The sequence below is a fragment of the Falco peregrinus genome, chromosome 1, assembly GCF_023634155.1.
Source record: "Falco peregrinus isolate bFalPer1 chromosome 1, bFalPer1.pri, whole genome shotgun sequence".
In the NCBI taxonomy this organism is placed as follows: domain Eukaryota; kingdom Metazoa; phylum Chordata; class Aves; order Falconiformes; family Falconidae; genus Falco; species Falco peregrinus.
In genome coordinates, this window is record NC_073721.1 from 60,767,437 (window position 1) to 60,785,992 (window position 18,556).

Below are 18,556 nucleotides of genomic sequence, written 5' to 3' on the forward strand. Positions count from 1 at the left end.
ATAACCTGCAGCATGATGAACAGTCTTCTCTTGTTTGTCAGTTCTCCTGCTGGTAAGCTTTAGTTTCAATACTAGCTTCACACTCTTAAGAAAACCTCTGGATAGCAACTAAATATTATTACTACTAATAAATTGTAATATATCCTCTGAATGAAAGGTAAATTCCTGGAAATATGTAGAGATGTACAGAAACTCCATCAACGATGATGCTCAGAGAGAACGTCACTGTGTTCTAAGCTTTGTTGGTATAAATAGGTATACTGCTACTACTGGGAGAAAAACTGTTCACAGTCATAGCTCCAAAGTCTTGTAAGTCCTACAGCCAACTAGGGAAACTTCAAAAATGAACACTACTAATTGAATAACATCAGTAAGCTTTTGTCTTTGCATATTAGTCTCATTAGTCACTGGGTGCAAGTTAATGTTACAGTCCCTTCAACAGAACTGCTGAAAGAGGAAACAGCCCAAACGTTCAGATAATTCAGGTGATCTGTGCTTACGCTGTTTTACCTAAACCCTTCCACACTAGGGGGAAATGGATGCTAAAATGTACTTCCTTTTAAATTGCTGATAAGATCTGCAGTATAGCGGTTGAGGGTGACACCATGTATTATGTAATATAAGTCATCTAACCTTAAAGCAATTTTATATAACAAGGTGCTTCTGCATGACTTAAATTTATCGAGGAAAAAAGGAATTGATAATAGTGTTACGTGTCTAAATTTTTCCATTTCCCCCCTTTTTTCTTTTCAAGTATCCATTTTTAGTACTAATTTTAGTCTGAACTTTTGCCAAAGTAAGAAAGGACCTCTCTTTGATTCTAGTGAAATTTTATGTCATGAAAGAACGGATCTGAACTCTGAATAAAGCCAGAGAAAAGTTGATTTGCATCTTTCTGTGTGCTTTCTTTAAGAGCATCACAGTTCTGACTTCAGTGATGTTCAAGTCTTCTAATGCTCTGTACCTCTGCCAACCCAGGCCAATCCTCATCTGTGGGCCTCTGTAAGTGTACCTGTAGCTCTCCAGGTCTACACTTCAGATCTATGCTTGTCTGGTAGCCACTTATACCAGAAAGAATTGTTGGTAGACATACAGGAAGAAAAAAATAACAAGTTGGCAGGAATTCATCTTACCATTGACTGTCAGGTTGAAATTAGAACTATCAAACTTGTCCTTGGTAGACACCTCACATCTGTACCCTCCTGCAAAAGTCATATTTGCCTCGATGATTTCCAATTCAAAGGTGTACACCTAGAACAGACACCAGCGACACAATTTCTAAGTTAGGGAATGAACAGTGAAATGGAGAGAGAGAATACAGCATAGTAAGGCATGGAAAGGCATAGGCAGGGGATGAAATGTGCCTCTGTGTCCTTTTAGAATTAAGAACCTCCTGAGCGTGTAACTCATTGCTGTCACAAAAATTGCATGGAGCCACCCGATTCAGTAGGGACAGCTAAAGAGTATTATCAGAACAGGTCTTCCAGAGGATACGTCGTTATATTAGCAAACTCTGCTGGTGTACTGGTGTGTGCAGTCATCATATACAGTAATTGTATGTACACTGGAAACCAGGGCAGAGCTTTCATTAAACAAATACAGCCTCTACCCAGAATGTATACGATACATTTAAAAATTCAGCAAAAGGAGTGGCTAATGTGAGCAAGTCTGTTCTGTTCCATCCAGGAGAGGGTAGTAGTGTTTCACATACCACACAGGCTTGAGAAGTCATGGTACAGACTATCTTGTATTCCTGATTTATGTTATTTTCAAATGTATTTGTGGTACAGTTGGATCTTACTCAGGTATTTAAAGTAGTGTAGACAATGCAAGACAAGAATAAATTCCAACACTAGTAGCTGAATGCTTGATGTACTAAACCCAGGATAGACCATACTCAAAGATTTGTCTGATCTATTGTTTTCTCTTAAACATAACAGGTATCTATTACTTGAGAGGAAGATGGAGGGAATTCTGCAGTAGATGCAAAAACTACTCCCCTAGTCCTACAGGAATGAGAAAATCTCATTTCATTGTAGATAATGTGTACAAGAGTCTCTATGTAGTGCTTGTCTCTTGCCTGCATGGTCAAAACAAGACCTCTATGCATAAGTATAGCATTGTGTGTAGCTTTGGGTACCTTAATATCGAAATATTCCTGTCTTTTCCTCAGATTAAAGATTAGTATCCAGAAGATGGAGAACCTTACTCTGCCTATTGTACCTTGTTATTTCGATCATAATTGTCATGTAGCTGGAGGTGTTGCCCCACTTTGCTTCCCAGGTCCATCCACTTTCCTTTGAACCACTTCACTGATGGTTTCTTCAGCAGGCTCTCACCTGCCACTTTGGCAGTGAATGTGATGTTTCCACCTTGTAAGGGAAGTAGGTTAAAATAAGATTATGAAGTGTTTAATTTATCTGTTATATCACTCCTGTACACTGAGAGCTAAATAGTCTAAGCAACAGGTGCAGTTTACAAACATCACTTGACTCACACTTTGTACTCACCAACAGTAACTTCTCCATCCTGGGGTCGTGTCACAAAGAGCCCAATAGGGTCTAGAGGCTCTTCTGGGTGAGTCCCAGCAGGTGCAACTGAAATAAACATCAGAATTACTGCTTAGAACTTTCTGCATCAGCTTCTGTTACAGCCTGTGTAGTGAATTTGTTAAGTCATTTCAAAATATCTCAATGTGTTTCTTCAGTCTCTGAGATTCCTTCTTCTTTATTGTCTATCATTATCACTAGTGGTCTGCTTTCAGCTCCCGTCCCTACCTCACTGACTCTAAGGAGTCCATGTTCCCGTTCTTCCCTTCTGTTAATGAACCAGACTTGGTTAAGAGTGTTAATTCTCTATTACCTTCTGTGTTTTGGCTGCTTTCTACTGGTGGAGCAGGTGGCTCTGGGGCAGCTGGGGCTGGAGCAGCTTCAGCAGGAGTGACTGTCTCACTCTTTTCTGGAAATGAATGTAAGCCAAGGTTAGAGAAAGTCATGTTTTACTTCCTTTCCGAAGAAATTTTTTAAAAGAACAGCTTTTAACATATGTTAGGACATGCAGAGGGATTAGCTGTCATTTTCTAGCACTTTGAGGATGTGCTGGAAGCAGAAGGGGCCTACTGAAGCTGCATTTTTAAATTGTATAGTCTTGATGTGTAAAAAGTTGTCAGCTGATGAATAACACTGTTGTTTGATGTTAACATCAGTGGTCTAAATAGGAAAGGTAATAAAAAATGACACAGCTATTATTTTTGTAAACAATTTGCTTATTCATGAGATTTTGTTTAACTGCTGTTGGAATGTAATGTTCCAAATGCTACTGCTGTGTGCAGCTTGAGTAAAGCTCTAGACACTGCCAGTAATCGATATGGAGAAAGTATTTAAAAAATCCGTCTATCATTTCTTCCCCTGGCTCATGGTATTTTATGGCCTCTCAGTTAAACAATGACCTCACAGACAAATTCAGGCAAATGCATTTGGCACAATAGAGAAGATAGAAATGTACGAAAAGGGAGTAGGAGTGAGCAACTGGGACAGATGGAGGGAGGTAGAATTTCTTGAAACAGATCAGTTGCAGCAAGATTTGTTGGTTTTTTTTTTCCATAGGTGGTAGAGCCACTTCCAAAGGGTCTCGCCTACCTCTCACACAAGTCCTGCATGCAGTTTCCCGGCTATTTTTAACACCAGGGATTTCTGGCCCTGTTGTGCTTTGTGATGAATAATTTGAGTGGCTCCTCTGCCACAAAGGGAGGGGGCTCTGTCTGGGCATGTTAGGGGCCATTTTCCTTTCCTTTGATAATGAAGAGCCAGAAATATTATTGTTTGTTAAAATAATAATGGGTAATCCAGTTACTCTTTAACAATCTCATCTTAGTAAGGTCTGAAAAGCAAGACAGTGTCTGCAAACATATGAACATGAGCCAAGCCCGCTCTCAGAAAATTTATACTTTTTTCCCTAAACTGTATTTGTGTCTTGAAAGAAAACAGTGTGATTTAAAATTGATATTATTTTAATACTTAAGTATCAAATTCTACCACTTTTATTGTTAGAAGGTATCCCGTTGGATCTTGTCCAAATAAATTTCAACTTAATTTTTACTGGAAAGAACTAAACATTATTCTACCTAATGCAGTGTAGATGCTCTCACAACTTGGTTGTGTAGCTGTTTAGAAGAGGCTTATTATGAGGCTTTATATATATATATATAAGGCCAATATATAATGTATAAGGAAAATTATCTCTCCTTTGCCATCATGATATCTCCATCCCTGATGTGAGCTTGTCAGAGGTGTCTTGCTTTTAGGTGATGATTACACCTCCAAATTCAGTAACTCTGTTATTTGTAGACTGTCTGCCTGTAGCAGGGTCTACCTGGAACTAACCTGAAAGAAAATGAGGAAGATATAACTAGTATAATATGTACCTGTTTACTTTCAGGATGAGATAGTCAGCAGGATTATACTTTCATATGCTCTGACAGCTGTTAAATTGTAGGATTTTCCTTTCCTCATAACCTGTCACGCACTGTCTTTTTATCTGGAACAGGATGTCTTGTCCCCTGTTAAATATTCACCAGTATCTTTTCAGCTGACCAGAAGATCTCACTAGCAGCATGTTGCTAGAATAAACAAGTGGTAGCAAAGGAGAGGAGGCAAGATAAACAATTGGGGTTTAAGGCTTTTCACCAAAATAAATAGGGAAAATTAAAGTACCAGAAGAGGTAAGTGGGGACCATTTTGGAGGGGAGAAAAAAGGGATCAGGAAGGTCAACATGTTCCAAAAAATGAGTGATTTCATCTATCCTCAGCATCTTCAGGCATTTTTCATGAGAAAATTCCAGACAATTTGGGTCTTTATAGATTTTTCCCAGGAAAGGCCTGGGGAAGTTTTTCAATTTCCCATGTAACTGATCTTTTAATGCATACAGAGGCAGTATAGGTGATATGCAAATAACACAAGGTAACAATACAAAGGTTACTCTTTGTATTTAAGTCCCTCTTGAAACCTGCATTTTTATTGGCAGGTGATTTTGAGGCAATTTCAAGGAACCTATGAGTTCCTAAAAACATTACAGCATGTTTTTTGCAAATTGTAACAATTTTGTATTTAAATAAAATAATCTAAAAGAATTAAAATACCAGGCCTAAGATGCAGGCCCCTTGGTTTAGGTCAGGTTAGGTAAAACTGGCTTTGCTTTGCTCTTCGATAGTTAAGCTGAAGAGCTTGACAGAGAATTCTGAAGTCATGCATTGGGATTTCCTCTGTGATCTCTGCTGTGTGGATTTCTGACATCTGGAAATTGGTGCCTTAGCCACAGGAAATGTATTCCTCAGCTTAATATTAATGAGCAGCTTCAAATAATTGGGCAAAACGGATGTATTGCTGGTAGGGAGGTTTTACAGGGTTAAAGGTAGGCTGATTTCCATGGGCCTTTCATGAAGGTTGTATGTTGGGCTGCAAATACTGATAAACTGCCAATTGCTTAGGGAACGCTGTACCTGGTTCCTTGACCTTGAGTTCAAATTTGACCTTGGAACTTCCAGCTATTACAGCATATATCACATCATCTTCTTTTCCTACGTTATTGATCGTCAGTGAATGCTTGTTTCCTTCTGCCTTGATGACATATTTCTCACTTTCAGTAATTTCTGTGCCAGCTCGCTGCCACTTCACCTTGATGCCAGCTTTTTCTGTTTCTGCTTCAAACACAGCTGTGCTTCCGGCTGTCACCTCTGTTGTCTTCGGCTTCTTGGTAAATGCAGAAACTAAAAAAAGAGAGAGGGCTCGCTAAAATCTGTTTTGCAATTGCGGCATATCTGGTGTAGTCAGCTGTTGTGGCTGCAACAGCTGTCTCCTTTCTGTCCCATCTGCCCATGCAAGATATAAATTACAACACTTTCCACCGAGAAGTTGTGGAATTGTCTTTTGAGTTTACAAAGTTTATCTCTGACTGAGGTGTCATATCTTCTCCATATTGTCGTGAAATAAAATGGAATGGTTAGCAAACTCATCTCACTGTCCATCTTCGTCTTTCTTTCCCCCCATAATGAGCTCTGATTTTTCATAAGTGAATGTTTTGATTTATGACAAGATGGCACGATATGTATGCTTACATATCAAGCTCTCTACAATAATTTGCCATGCAGTTTTATTTAGAAATATTAATTCTGTCATAACAGTTGCTTAATACAGTTGTTAAATAGGATCAGGATCTGATCATTCAACAAAAGTGCAGTTTGTGCAGTAACCTGCATCCTAATATACCACAATGAATGGGTGGTTCATCTTTAGACCTTCTGTTTTGACTGATCAGGGCTTTAGTGGAAAGAGATGCATTCTCCTATGATGGCCCTTGTAATTTTATCCCAGCTAAAATAAGAGTTGTTGTTTGCATTCAAATATTTATTCAGCATTAAAAGTTAAAATACTTGCCTACGTAGCAGTCTACAGCAAATAGTTTTATAATTAATTACAAAGTGGATCAAAATATTTCCTCTGTGTGCCAAGGAGCACTTATGATGCTTATAAAGAGAATTAATGAAATTAATAATATATGGGGTGAACAGGCATAAATCAAATTATGTTTTGGTTCATATGTAATCAAAGTAGCACAACAAACAGGAATTTGGAAAGCAAGCAATTTATCATGATTTCAGTCCATAAGTATCCTAAACTTTCTCAAGATTAGAATTTAATAAGGTAACTTATTTTAGTAATTTCTTTGTCCTGATTTATTTATTTAGATTTATTCAACTATATTTTGAAATAAGTTTTTCATTTTATGCTCATGTTTTGGTCTTAATGAAATCTGTTATCTTTTTGCTAATTGCAATAAGCTATGTTAATGTATAAAAATACCAGTAATTAACATTGATTCATACACTGAATGTCTTTTGTGCATCATTATGTCATCTTTTTACTGACTTAGCCCTGCATAACCAAGCTTTTATAAAATATTAGTAATTCCATCACATTTAATTGCATCTGTCACCTCTGTGGCAAATTGTCTATGGCTTTCCTACTGGGCAGCAAAAAGAACTCCTCCAAATACCACAACAGTGGTTATAATTAGCTTTAGACTCTTGATTCTGCTTTATAAAAATGAAAGGAATATGGCATGGAAATATTTTAAAATAAACAGTTTATGTTCATGTTCAAACAGGTGCTTTAGCTAATATAAATGTTATATGACTAATAATACCATCTGTTCATTGCACAAAATCTCTATTTCTGTAGCATGTCCTCAGACTGAATAAATTAATTGACCTCAGTGGAGTTACATCTGCAAAGATTTCATCTGATGGCTTTTGGACTTTAGTCATCTCACAGTTCATGTTTCTTGCATTGTTTTGCAAAGGATTCAAAGCTGCTTAAACAAATTAAATTATCAATTACAAATACCTTGAGAATTTATTACCTGTTGTATTTTGCCTGCTTCTGTTATATGAAAAACCTGAAGTACATTTTTCTCTTTCTTTTTTCTTTTTTCCCCACATTTTATGTGTTTGATGAAAAAAGCTGTTTTGGTTTGCACTGAGCCTATAGCAGCCTGGAATAAGCTCCTGTTGTACTCTTCTGCTTGCTTTTCTTCCATGTTAAGATGTAAGTGCGTTAAGTTTCTTCTGGGAGTGGATGTCCCTGTGTGCTTTCATTTGATTTTTTTCTAACCTCAGTCCTGTAAGTGGGGTAATTGTTTTTAAACAGAATATAGTGCTGTGTAGAATATAGGGTGCTCTACTATAGCGTTAATACTCAAATGCCTGTTATCAGTTGCACTTCTTTTGATACAGTATTGCACTTCAGTAAATAACGCAGCAGGGTATGATTTGTTGCAGTGTATTGTGAATAATTGCAGAAGAGTTACTGTAGGCAGCAGGTTTGATGGACAGAATTCAAAAGACATAAAGGTGGCCAGGCTACTGCACGGTGGGGAGCTAGGCCAGTTCTGGAACCCACTCCTGAAATACCTACTAGCTGGCTTCTTTCCCTGTGATGCCAGAGATATAGCAGCAAAAAGGCATGTTTTTTTGTTTCTGAGTGCTATCATCATCACTCTCCTATTTAAGCACAAAAAAATCTATAAATATATTAATTACTTAACAGCAATGTGATCTGTAAAGGTTCCAGCCTACAAATGGCAGGGTTTCAAGACATACGTACTTGGAAGTAACTCCGATCTGCTGCACACCCTGCAAAGTGATTAGGTTTCTTACATTTACTTTAGATGACTCAACAAAAACAGATTGTTAGCCAGAACTACATGCACAGTGAGTAATCTACATGACCACGTATTTCTGACTTTTGGGAAATCTAGATACATATGTAGAAGTTTACAAGTAAGTCTCCTTGTCTTTTTTTTTCCCCCTACTCTCTCTCTCTCTCTCTCTCTCCCCCTTTCCTGCCAAAAGATTCATTTCAGACCCAACTGAAAAGGATTGTGAGTACTTTCACTAAAGCATAATATTGGAAAAGCCAAAAATCTCCCATTAGAATAAAGGCCTGCAAGAACAGTTGTTGAGGACCTACTTTTTCACAGGTAAAGGAGACTCTTATGGGTCATTTTCCTGCACTTGAGAAGCAGAGTCAGTGGGCGACAGTGTCCAAAGTAGTGTCTCTGTATCAGTCTGTATTCCCTTCCATCTTTCTTGGCTCATGTTTGCAAAAGAAAAGTAGTGAAGTATGGCTGGAGATTTTACAGGATATTACTTTGTTGCAGAAGAGATTGCTCAACAAGCATGTGAAGAGAATGCCATCATTTTTCCTTCTGGAGGAGAAATGGGCTGCTTAAACATAATTGAGTAATCAGCTATTCCTGGTCTCCCTCTCTGTGGCTGCTACTTCAAGTACCACTTAAATCCAAATTCACCAGCAGATGTTTTTTTCATGTGTGGTTATACCAATCTAATCTAGCTATTTCCTCATTAGGAATGTTCCTAAACGCCACCAATCAAAACTTCTTGTCGGTCCTGAGAATCAGGCTTTTGCTTGCTTTCATCAGAAACACATTCCCAAGTTGGCAATCTCTCTCACTTTCAAACTTGGCTTCCACCCAGATACGCCCCTCTGAGTTCCATATATCCATCCCATACTCAAAACACGCTTGGATACGACCACCACCATCAGGCTGTGGAAAACACGATGACTGTGCCACCTCTCATGTGATGCTGTGGAATGTCTTGCAGCTCTTGTGCCTGTCAGACACTGACAGATAGATCTCAGGCACTATCGCATGTTTATCCAGACTCCAGTTGAACATGCACTTAGGAGCCATCGGGCTGGGGCACCTGATGACCAAGTAGCCCATGTCCTCTGCCACTCACTTTGTTAACTCTCTGCTTCCCAACAGATTCTAACCCACCCTGCACAAAGCGAGAGAAAGGTGACGTTGGTACTAATGTGCTATAGCGATTCTGGAGAGAGGGCAGAGATGCACATGAGTTACCAGTGCTGATGATGACAGGAGTTACTGAAGGGAAGGAGGGCGATAGGTGCTCTGTGTGTGTTTTGTGGGGCTGGAATTGGAATTGCTTTTGTTAACACGGGGAGGTAAGAGAGACATGGAGCTAATGAAAGAAAACGAGGCTAGAGCCACTGTGTACTAACCCATTTCTCAGCACTTCTCATATCCCAGACCTTCCTAATCACTTCTAGCTTCCATAATGCAAAGAACTTCATAAAACATCCGAGTAATGTAAACCAGCAAATTTCTAGCCCTGGCAGAAGAGGAAGCAGGCTGCACATGGTCTGCAATAAGTCTTGCGAAAAAACTTCTTGGTGGCTAATTACTGCTGCTACCTGAAGCTGCAGGCAGCACCCATCCTTTAAGTCTTATAACACCTGGAGATGTACACATCAGCCGTACAGTTGTGCATGCTACATGACTTAACAGCTTCAATAGTAATAAAAAGCTCTATTTGGAGGTCCATGATCAGATTGCCTTTTGATCATAATTTATTAATAACTTTTTCAATCAGGAGGCTAAATAAATATAAAATGTATTTGCTTTTAGCCAAACTAAACTAGAATGAAATAATTTAAGTTCCAAAAATTATTTCCTTCACTGTTCACCTAAATAAAGTAATAAAACTGGTGTTCTGCCTTCTTACTGCTGCCATTTATTAAATCTTCATACTAGCACCTTCTTGCTTTCTCCCTCACTTGCTGACCTGCTTTGAAGCAATGTCCTTCTCACATCCACTGTCAAGCTAGTTTGCTATTCTGCTTCAAAGCTTTTTCACACTCTCCTGTACAAAAACCTAGAAAATGGCTAAACTAATACCCAGGTCACTATCTATTGTACTAATCATCATGATTTCCTTTTTTTCTTTTGTTGAACAATGTATGTGTTTACTGGGCTTTCATTTTGTAAGTGTTTTGAGGCAGAGACTGTTTTTCTGTTGTCTCTGTACAGCATCAAATTGTTAGTAAACAGCTACCAAGTACTATTGTATCCCTAATTAAAAAAAAAAGTTAGTATTAGAAGCTAAAAGAGACATTCCAATTTGATTATTGCCAGAAAAAATGGAGGTGAGATGTATGTTAAAATAATGTTTAAATAACTGGAATAATTTCAATTCCTAATCGTATTCTTTAAATAATTTGGCTTGCTAAGAATCACAAGCATTAGGTGGAAAACTTTTCCTCAAATCACTGAATTTTGAAGTATGTTTGATGTGAAATGAGAGTGAGGAAGAAGTGTGGATTCCACAAAAGTGATTTTAACTAGATAGAGTGACAGAGGAGAGCCATTCTCCTGATTTTCATTTCATCATGCTCTTCAGAGTGGTGCCTCTGACTTCAGCTCTTCATCGTTCATTATTTGTGATATGTACACGGAGGAGAGGGCGATAAGTACTTGAGAAGAATGTGTGTTAGATAAGGCTTTCAAATTATATTTCTGCTTTTCTGAAATAAAAACTGTTAAAGATATAAATGTTTCAGGAGAATCAAATGTATCTGGTTGAATGCACATGCAACAAACTCCAGCAGAAATCTGTGATGAGCATAATGAGAAAAAAAAAAAGTCACAGTTTTTTTGCCCACAAAGCTGAGTTATCTTACTGCATATTCTGTGTATTTGGTATTAAAATACGTATCTGGCCAATGTATTTAATTAATATTGCAAAAGTAATATTAACTTTTGGAATTCCTTAATTTGTTAAGACTTCATGTTGAAAATTTATCTTTGCTTTAGTAGTTACACTTGGCATCTACTTTTCTGTTTATACCATTTGCTCTTCCATGGAGTTAAAAGCCAAACTGTGGATAAGCAACTTCAGTCACAGAGCTTCTAAATTCCTTGCTGAGGAACTATATAAAGATGCTCTGCATTCCTCGGTCAGGACCTAAGTGGCTTCTTGCAATTACAAGCTTAATCATTCCGTGATCCAGAAGCTATTGAACTACTCAATCTTATCATTCCCTTGCCTACTTCAGCAGCTGAGATTGTAAATTCCTGTAACATGAGCAACAGGCGAGAAATAGTTTCACTGAGCAGAGTCACCTCTCTCTCTATGCATTCATCATACTTTCTGTGAAATGGGGATAATAATGTTCAGATTATTCTGAATTCTTTGAATCTTAACTTACAAAAGAGGAAGATATATCTATATGATTTATTATTATTTATTTTTGCATTACTGTAGTTTAATGCAAAAGTTCATTATCATGGAGCAGTACTTTACAGTGCTAGGTGCTTGCAAATGTAAACCGATGAGCTTATATTCAGACTAAAATTCTACAGTTTACTCTTCATTATGCAACATTGATTATTAATATTAACACCAAAAGCCTCTGTGGACTTACAGGCCAGGTTATTTATAAACCCTTGGTGAAATTTCCTAACCTGAACTGCAAAATTTAAACTCAATCTATAAAATAAGTGAGTAAAAATTGACTGATTTTCAGAGAAAGTAGTATCAGACTTCTTTTCCAGATATAATAATGCACATGTTTCCCATTGAGTCCCATTTATCTGCTAAATTTGGTGTTTAGAAGGTCAGCTGTTTCCTCAAAATGTCACAAAATATTGTTAGGGAAATGCTTGGGGTTTTTTTAACCTTTCTGAATTTTTACATCAAAAAATGTGATCCAATCATTCCAAAAAGTGAGCCTTCGAACAAGTATTAACTATGAAACATTTAAATCAAAGGAGAACAACATAAAGATTCTGCAACAGAAGCCTGCAAAAAGTGATGCTTTTCAATGTTTGATTGTTCTGACACTAAATTACTACAGATGTTCTAAATCCTGTTGCTCTTGGGGAGTGAATAGATTTTCTGGAAAGCTAAGACGGTTCTCTTGGTATCTTTTAAATAAATAAGGCTGTGCCTTATCCTGAAGTATTTTAGTTGGACAACTTAGAGTGCAAGAGTGTTGCTTGGGAAATCTACTTCACTGTTTTAGTTTTTGTGGTTTGTTGTGGTGGTTGGTTTTTTTTTGGTGTCTGTTCTTTTTTTTAAAAAAAAAACATGTTAAAAGGTTTGTTAAAACAGCAGATATAAGCAGATCTCTGATGATTCTCTGGCATGAAGCATATTCCTTTACCTATTATACACCATATGCCCAAATTTCAGTAATATAGGCTAAAGATCTCTAAATAATAAAGGGTTCTTGAGTGTTTTAATGGTAATGTTTGTGAAAGGCAGGAATCATGATTTGTCCAAGTATGAATAGCTAGATAATTATTCAGCCCTCCTGAGATTGTGCTGAACATTATCTCATCTTGAAATGGCTTGAACTATATAAACAACATGAAACAGAAACCCAAAGATATTAACGTCTCTCTGGGGAGAATGAGAAGATCCCCTCTAGAAGTTACGGGGCATGTGACTGCGCTGTCTCCGTCAGAGTGGGTAATAAGAGCTTTTCCTCCCCCTGCTGTGATAATCACAGTGTTTGGGCTGGTTTGTCTGCAAGGATTGTGTAAGACTAGTCATGCTGGACACCTGTTACATTACTCTGGAGAAAGAAGCCGGAATAGAATTTCTCTTCACTGTTACCTAGCAAAGGTGGGCGTCTTCACAAACAGAGTTGCCCGTCATCCACAGAGACTGAAAATGTTAATGTAAAGGCAGTTAAACCATTAGAAATCAAAAGGCACAATGCCTAGGTGATCACACTGTCAAATTTCACCTACTCTGTCATATTTCTTTTTGCTAGCATTGTCAATCAGAAGAGTTAGACATTTCAGTAAATCTAAAAAATTGAGTGACTTTAAATATAGAATATGATTATGAATGTCTTATTTTTGGGGTGATTGATGGACGTTTACAGCTTATATTTTCAAAGTTTCACTACAATCACAAGGTCTGGTATATACATCTTTTTGATATACCATTCTACTATCTGATTTCAGAAATTGCGGCTTTAAGAACATGAAATGATGTTATAGTTGTGATAAAACTGAAGGATTGGTGATACCACTGTTGCTTCAGAGTTATATAGAAGGAACATAAAGAATCTTTCTGGGAGTTAATCATGCTTTAGTGCTTTGCAGTTCTTAATGGGAGATACGGGCTGCATTAGTAGTCTGCCTCTGGTGGTGGTTAATTCCAAATATTTTGGCCAAATTGACAGTTTTTAACAAGTTCTTGTTCTTTGCTTCTGGTGACCACAGGAGACTTTTCCATCAACCAGCCTAACAGGAGACCAATGTCTGTTCAGTTCTTTGCAAAGCACAAAGGCCTACATTAATAAGTATCAACAGCAGGATACTGCACGTTATTAAAAAAGCCTGCACCTTGTACGGTACAGCCAGGTAGTAGTGATTCTGGGTATCAGATTCTGGAATCAGTGAACTGAGAACTCTAAAAGTGAAGAATCCTGGATTTAGTACCCTTTTCTCCAGCCCTGGGTATTGGTTATGTGCACACTTTTTAAACAATCGTAACTTTAGCTTTTGACAACTTTTCTCCCAAACTTAACTGCAGACACAAAGTGCTCCTGAGACATCTTTCTCTACCCACACACAGGTGTCCTGAAGCTAAACTCACCCTGCCTCTGCTTCCCGGGCTCTCTTCTTTCTCAGACAAACAGATTCACTGAACCTTACACCCCACCCTAGGCCTCCTCTTCTTTTCTGTGGGCAGCCTCTGAGTCATTCCTTATTTCTCAGTTTTAAATTAGAACTTTCCTCAGTTTGAAATCTTTGATGTTTTTCTAGTGGGGCAGGACTTGCACTGGGCCCTGTGGCCCTGGCTTTCTGAAAATGGCAAGTTATCTTCTGGCTAGAGGGGAAATGATGGAGAAGCCTAAGTGAAAAGAAATACACATAGGTTCTTTACAGTACAGTGTCTTCTTTTTTCCTAGACCTCTACTGTCACTGGCTGGAAGAACTAGAAAGAATAAGCTCTGAACCAGGTGCCATTTGATTAATTTTCGGAGATCTCATAACAACAAATACCATCAAATATTGCTGATAACAATTCCTCAAAATTATCAGAGAAAAAAGCCAGAACAAAAGCAGGCGAAGTTTATACTGCCTAACTGCCCAAGAGACAGACTACAAGCTTTTTTCAGAGTCCTAAAGGTGACTGGGAAAGAAAACAAGAAATTAAAAGAATCTGAGAATGAAATGCATTTCACCTCTATTCTTTCATCATCCAAAGTCTCTTCAGAAAATTCTGTGGCTGAGGGTTGCCAAATTACTTACTGATTTCTCTGCAAGATGCAAGATCACTCAACATCTCTTATAACTTCATAAAATACAATTTTTTCCCTTTTTTTTTTTTTTTTTCACTGAGGCATCTCATTTCTCCAGCATACAAAAGCTACTCGCATTTTTCTCTTTCAAGCTGTTCTTAAATTTTGTCTGTCAGTTATCATCCTTACCTGTTTTCTTTACAGGCTCTGGCATTTTCACTTTGTTTCTGATGAAGCTCCCAGTTGTGTCTAGAAAGCCGGGTGCAAATTAAAAAGGAATGAGACTCCAGGGCTTTTGAGACCCCCTAAAGAAACACTCGGTGGAAGCCCCTATCCTGCTCCTCCCCCTTGATCCCCCACTGTTGTCAACTACGGCACCTTATCAACAGCAGGGCACACTTGACAGGCTACATCAGCTGGGATAAATATAGCCAAGTTCCAGGAGCCAGAGAGCTCAAACCACCCAAGACTGGCTACCGCTGATCTGTTGGTACAAACTAGAGCACCATCTGATGTTGCACATGCATACGGTACATTTTCCAGATTCACAGATGTGTTGCATTAAGAATTCCTACACTGCTATGTTTATAGCACATTCAGCAAACTAGACCTAGTAGTCACATCTCCCGTATGCTGGTTCTGTACTCTATGCATCTGCTTGCGTTCTTGCTACCTATTTCAGTCTTTGTTATTATTTTAATTAGGTCAAAACTGAACAGCCCTGCAGAGGTCTTTTTTCTTGTTTCTTTTTTTTTACTTTTCTACCAAAGGCTGTGTTTGTAGAACTAAATGTGAACCGTCAAGAAAGAACTTTCTTTTTCAGAGACATTTACACATTACTGACATTTGCAGTCACAACCAGAAAGCATGACACTAATTGAATAGTTTCACTCCTCCCTCCCCATCCACCCACTTGGTCTGCAGCATATATTTCTTGAAAACTAGCAAGTCTTTTTTTTTTTTTTTTTCCTTTTAAGTACCATTTAAAAAATAGTTCCAAGGACCTATTTGATACCTCTAGAAGTTTAAATTTTGTTTAATTATATAGAAAAGATCTGGGGGAAATCTCAGTAGAAAATTATTCTGGTATTACAATTTCATGCTCCAGTCACTGCTTCTTATTTATTCATACATTTAGCATATGTCAAAATAGTAACTGTGAACAATCATCCTTTTATTGACTCGGTGGTATATCCAATTCCTGTTACTTCTGCCTGTCGCATTTTGAGTTTTGAGCTTTATCAGAGAAAGTCTGTAGGCCAAGCATTTAACACATTTCAGCTACCACTGGTATTGAAAAAAAAGAATAATAAAAAAAAATAGTTTTCAGTTTTTCCAGTTTTACTAGCCTGTAAAAACCTCAGTCTGAAGGATTTCTGCCTTTGGCAGGGAGCTCAGAACAGACAAGTGTGCACAGCCCATCAGTTCCTGTGCTTTGTGTCTGCCTTTCACATCTGACTCTGGGTAGACTGATAGGACAGATGTGAGCCTGCAAGAATGACTGCTGCTACCTCTCCTGATCTGGGGCCAAACACTTCCTTCCCTTCTCCTGAAGGAATTTTTTACATATGAGTGAGGAAGATGGGCAGTATGTGACCTACGTACATTTTCCATTGCCTGTCTTCCAAGGGGGACACAAGTTAGTGTGATATGTTTTGGACCTATGATCCTGCCCTGGAGGCAGGAAATCTCAGCTGTTTGCTTTGGCTGGAACCCTTTCGAAGGGCTTGGGGTCCCACGGTATGAAAAATCTATCACTCAACTAGTGAAGATCATTATTCCTTTTTTAAATATTTCTCCCTGTTAGAGAGCTACTATTAACTCCCTCTTTTCTCCAGAGCTGGCCTCTGACACAGCATTGGAACTGCATTCAGATCCCTTCCAGGAAGACTTGTCTCCCTGCCACCTTAGACCACCGAGGCCACAGGAGGCAAAGCTACCAGAGGAAGAAAGAAATCTGTGCTCTTTATCCAGAGGTGGACTGTGATTAGAGCCACGCAACTTCTCAACTTAGTTGCCTCTCTAGTATTTGCCCTTGAAATAAGAAGAATTAAGAAATAAAAAAAAAAAAAAAGAAAGAAAATTAGCTGACTAGAAGTCACTTCTACGGTATTTAAAACACGAACTTCTTGTACTTGCCATCAGAATATACTAATCTTGCTCAGGAATCATTTTGCCCAGAGAATTTAGTTTTGCTACTTTATCTTTTCTCCCTCACCTATAAGAGAATAATTATTTTTACTGAAAGCCTATATGCTAAATGCTGAGGTTCTCGTTTTGATAAAATACATAGTATACTGACATGTTATGTTAGATTTGGATTCAAAAGATTGTTCAGCTCTAAAGTTTTATTTACAGTTAGTGCCATAGGTCTTTATTAACATTAACTCAAATAGTATAAGTGGAAATAAACCTATTTGTATATATATACTTACATACAGGCTTTTTAAAGTGCAGGCATGTAGTATTTATCATCTACTCCAAGCCTGTATTTGTTCTCTGCGAGTGTCCAGAAGGAGAAGCTTCAAAGCAAGAATTGGAGAACCTTGGAATAATTAAATATGGGATAATGCATATCTAGCACAGAACTCACACTGAATGCTAATAGATACTGGCTTAAGTTCATCTTAAACATTTCTTTTAAGTTCTTGGAACTCTCAGTTTTATTGATTCACCTAAATACTCATTTCATTCTGAAATGACAATAACTCCTTGGACTCAATACTTTCCAATAGTGGTGATTCCACTGTTGAAATAACACACTGTAAAAAATAGGAATTCTATTATTGATTTTGAAATTTCCATTCATATAATTTGAATGTCCTCTTGTTCTGGGAGAACGGAAATTGCCATTCAGTGTCTGAATGTTGGTTGTTCTCTATAGTTTTGTGACAACACCTCCAGTTTTTTAGGACAAAAAGTAGAGCTGTGTAAGTCTACTTTAAAACACTTTTAAACCTGATGTTACATACAGAACCATTTTCCTTTATTTGATGCTTTCTTATTGTCAGGTATTTGTCTGAAAATTGTCAGGCATATGTCTGACAGTGACATGTCTGTAAGAGGTCACTTCCATCCCTCTGATGGTGATGGAGGGGTTCTGCTTCCTCCAGGGCAAATAGGGAGTTCATCCTGCCATTGCATGGCTTGCAGAATAATTACATTCATATGTTTCTCTGGAAATTTATGGGATGCTCTAAACAGTGTTGCCATTCAAAGGAGATACAGTCATTCATTAGATTGAATTCTAAGGGTGTGTTTTTTGAGGGTAGTATCCTATTAACTGTCTATGAGCCACTAAATCTTAGGGCATTTGAAACAAATTTGTGCTACTCTAAAAAATCTGATATGCTCGGATAATAGGTGGCTGAAAGTATTTAATAAGATGATGAAGCATTCACACTGTGTATTAGAAAGGAAAGCTAGACAATACACTGCATTTCTTTAGCAACGTTGGGAGTACAGCATGCAGGAGTTCATCCCAATGATGCTTGCTGGGATCATGTAAATAAGATTATTCCATTTTGTGCTCTCTCATGCTTGTTTATCACAGACACTTAGAAACTATTTTAGACTTGAAGAGTTATGGACTCTTCTAAGTGCCTGGGAGTCCCTTCCCTGTGCATTTCATGTTTCCCAAACTTTATATGGATTTTTTATCTGTTTAAATAAACATTTTTTATTTAATGTGTTTGTAGTATTTTCCTTTTCATGAATGGATTTTCACCTACGACAACACCTGACATCTTGTTTTCTTTGGATCTTTTTTCTCAGGATTTTATTTTATCTATTCTGTATCTTTCTCATTGTAGATTTGATTATTTTTATAAACATCTAGTGATACGGTTTTAATTCAGCAAGCTAATGGAGGACATGAAGTTACTTTAAGCATGGACTTAATTCTCACTACTTG

The 18,556-nt window shown here is 37.8% G+C and overlaps 1 protein-coding gene across 1 annotated transcript in view; it reads right to left on the minus strand.

Annotated features, from left to right (window-relative positions):
- MYBPC3 (myosin binding protein C3) overlaps positions 1-14,982 on the minus strand; it is a 61,395-nt gene extending 46,413 nt beyond the window's left edge. The window contains exons 1-6 of the mRNA XM_027785134.2: positions 14,833-14,982; positions 5,499-5,765; positions 2,863-2,958; positions 2,511-2,597; positions 2,224-2,372; positions 1,134-1,251 (exon numbers count right to left, since the gene is read on the minus strand). Coding sequence (XP_027640935.2) covers positions 1,134-1,251; positions 2,224-2,372; positions 2,511-2,597; positions 2,863-2,958; positions 5,499-5,765; positions 14,833-14,857 — 742 coding nt within the window. The 5' untranslated portion in view covers positions 14,858-14,982. The remainder of the gene's footprint in view (positions 1-1,133; positions 1,252-2,223; positions 2,373-2,510; positions 2,598-2,862; positions 2,959-5,498; positions 5,766-14,832) is intronic.
- Positions 14,983-18,556: the final 3,574 nt, after the last annotated feature.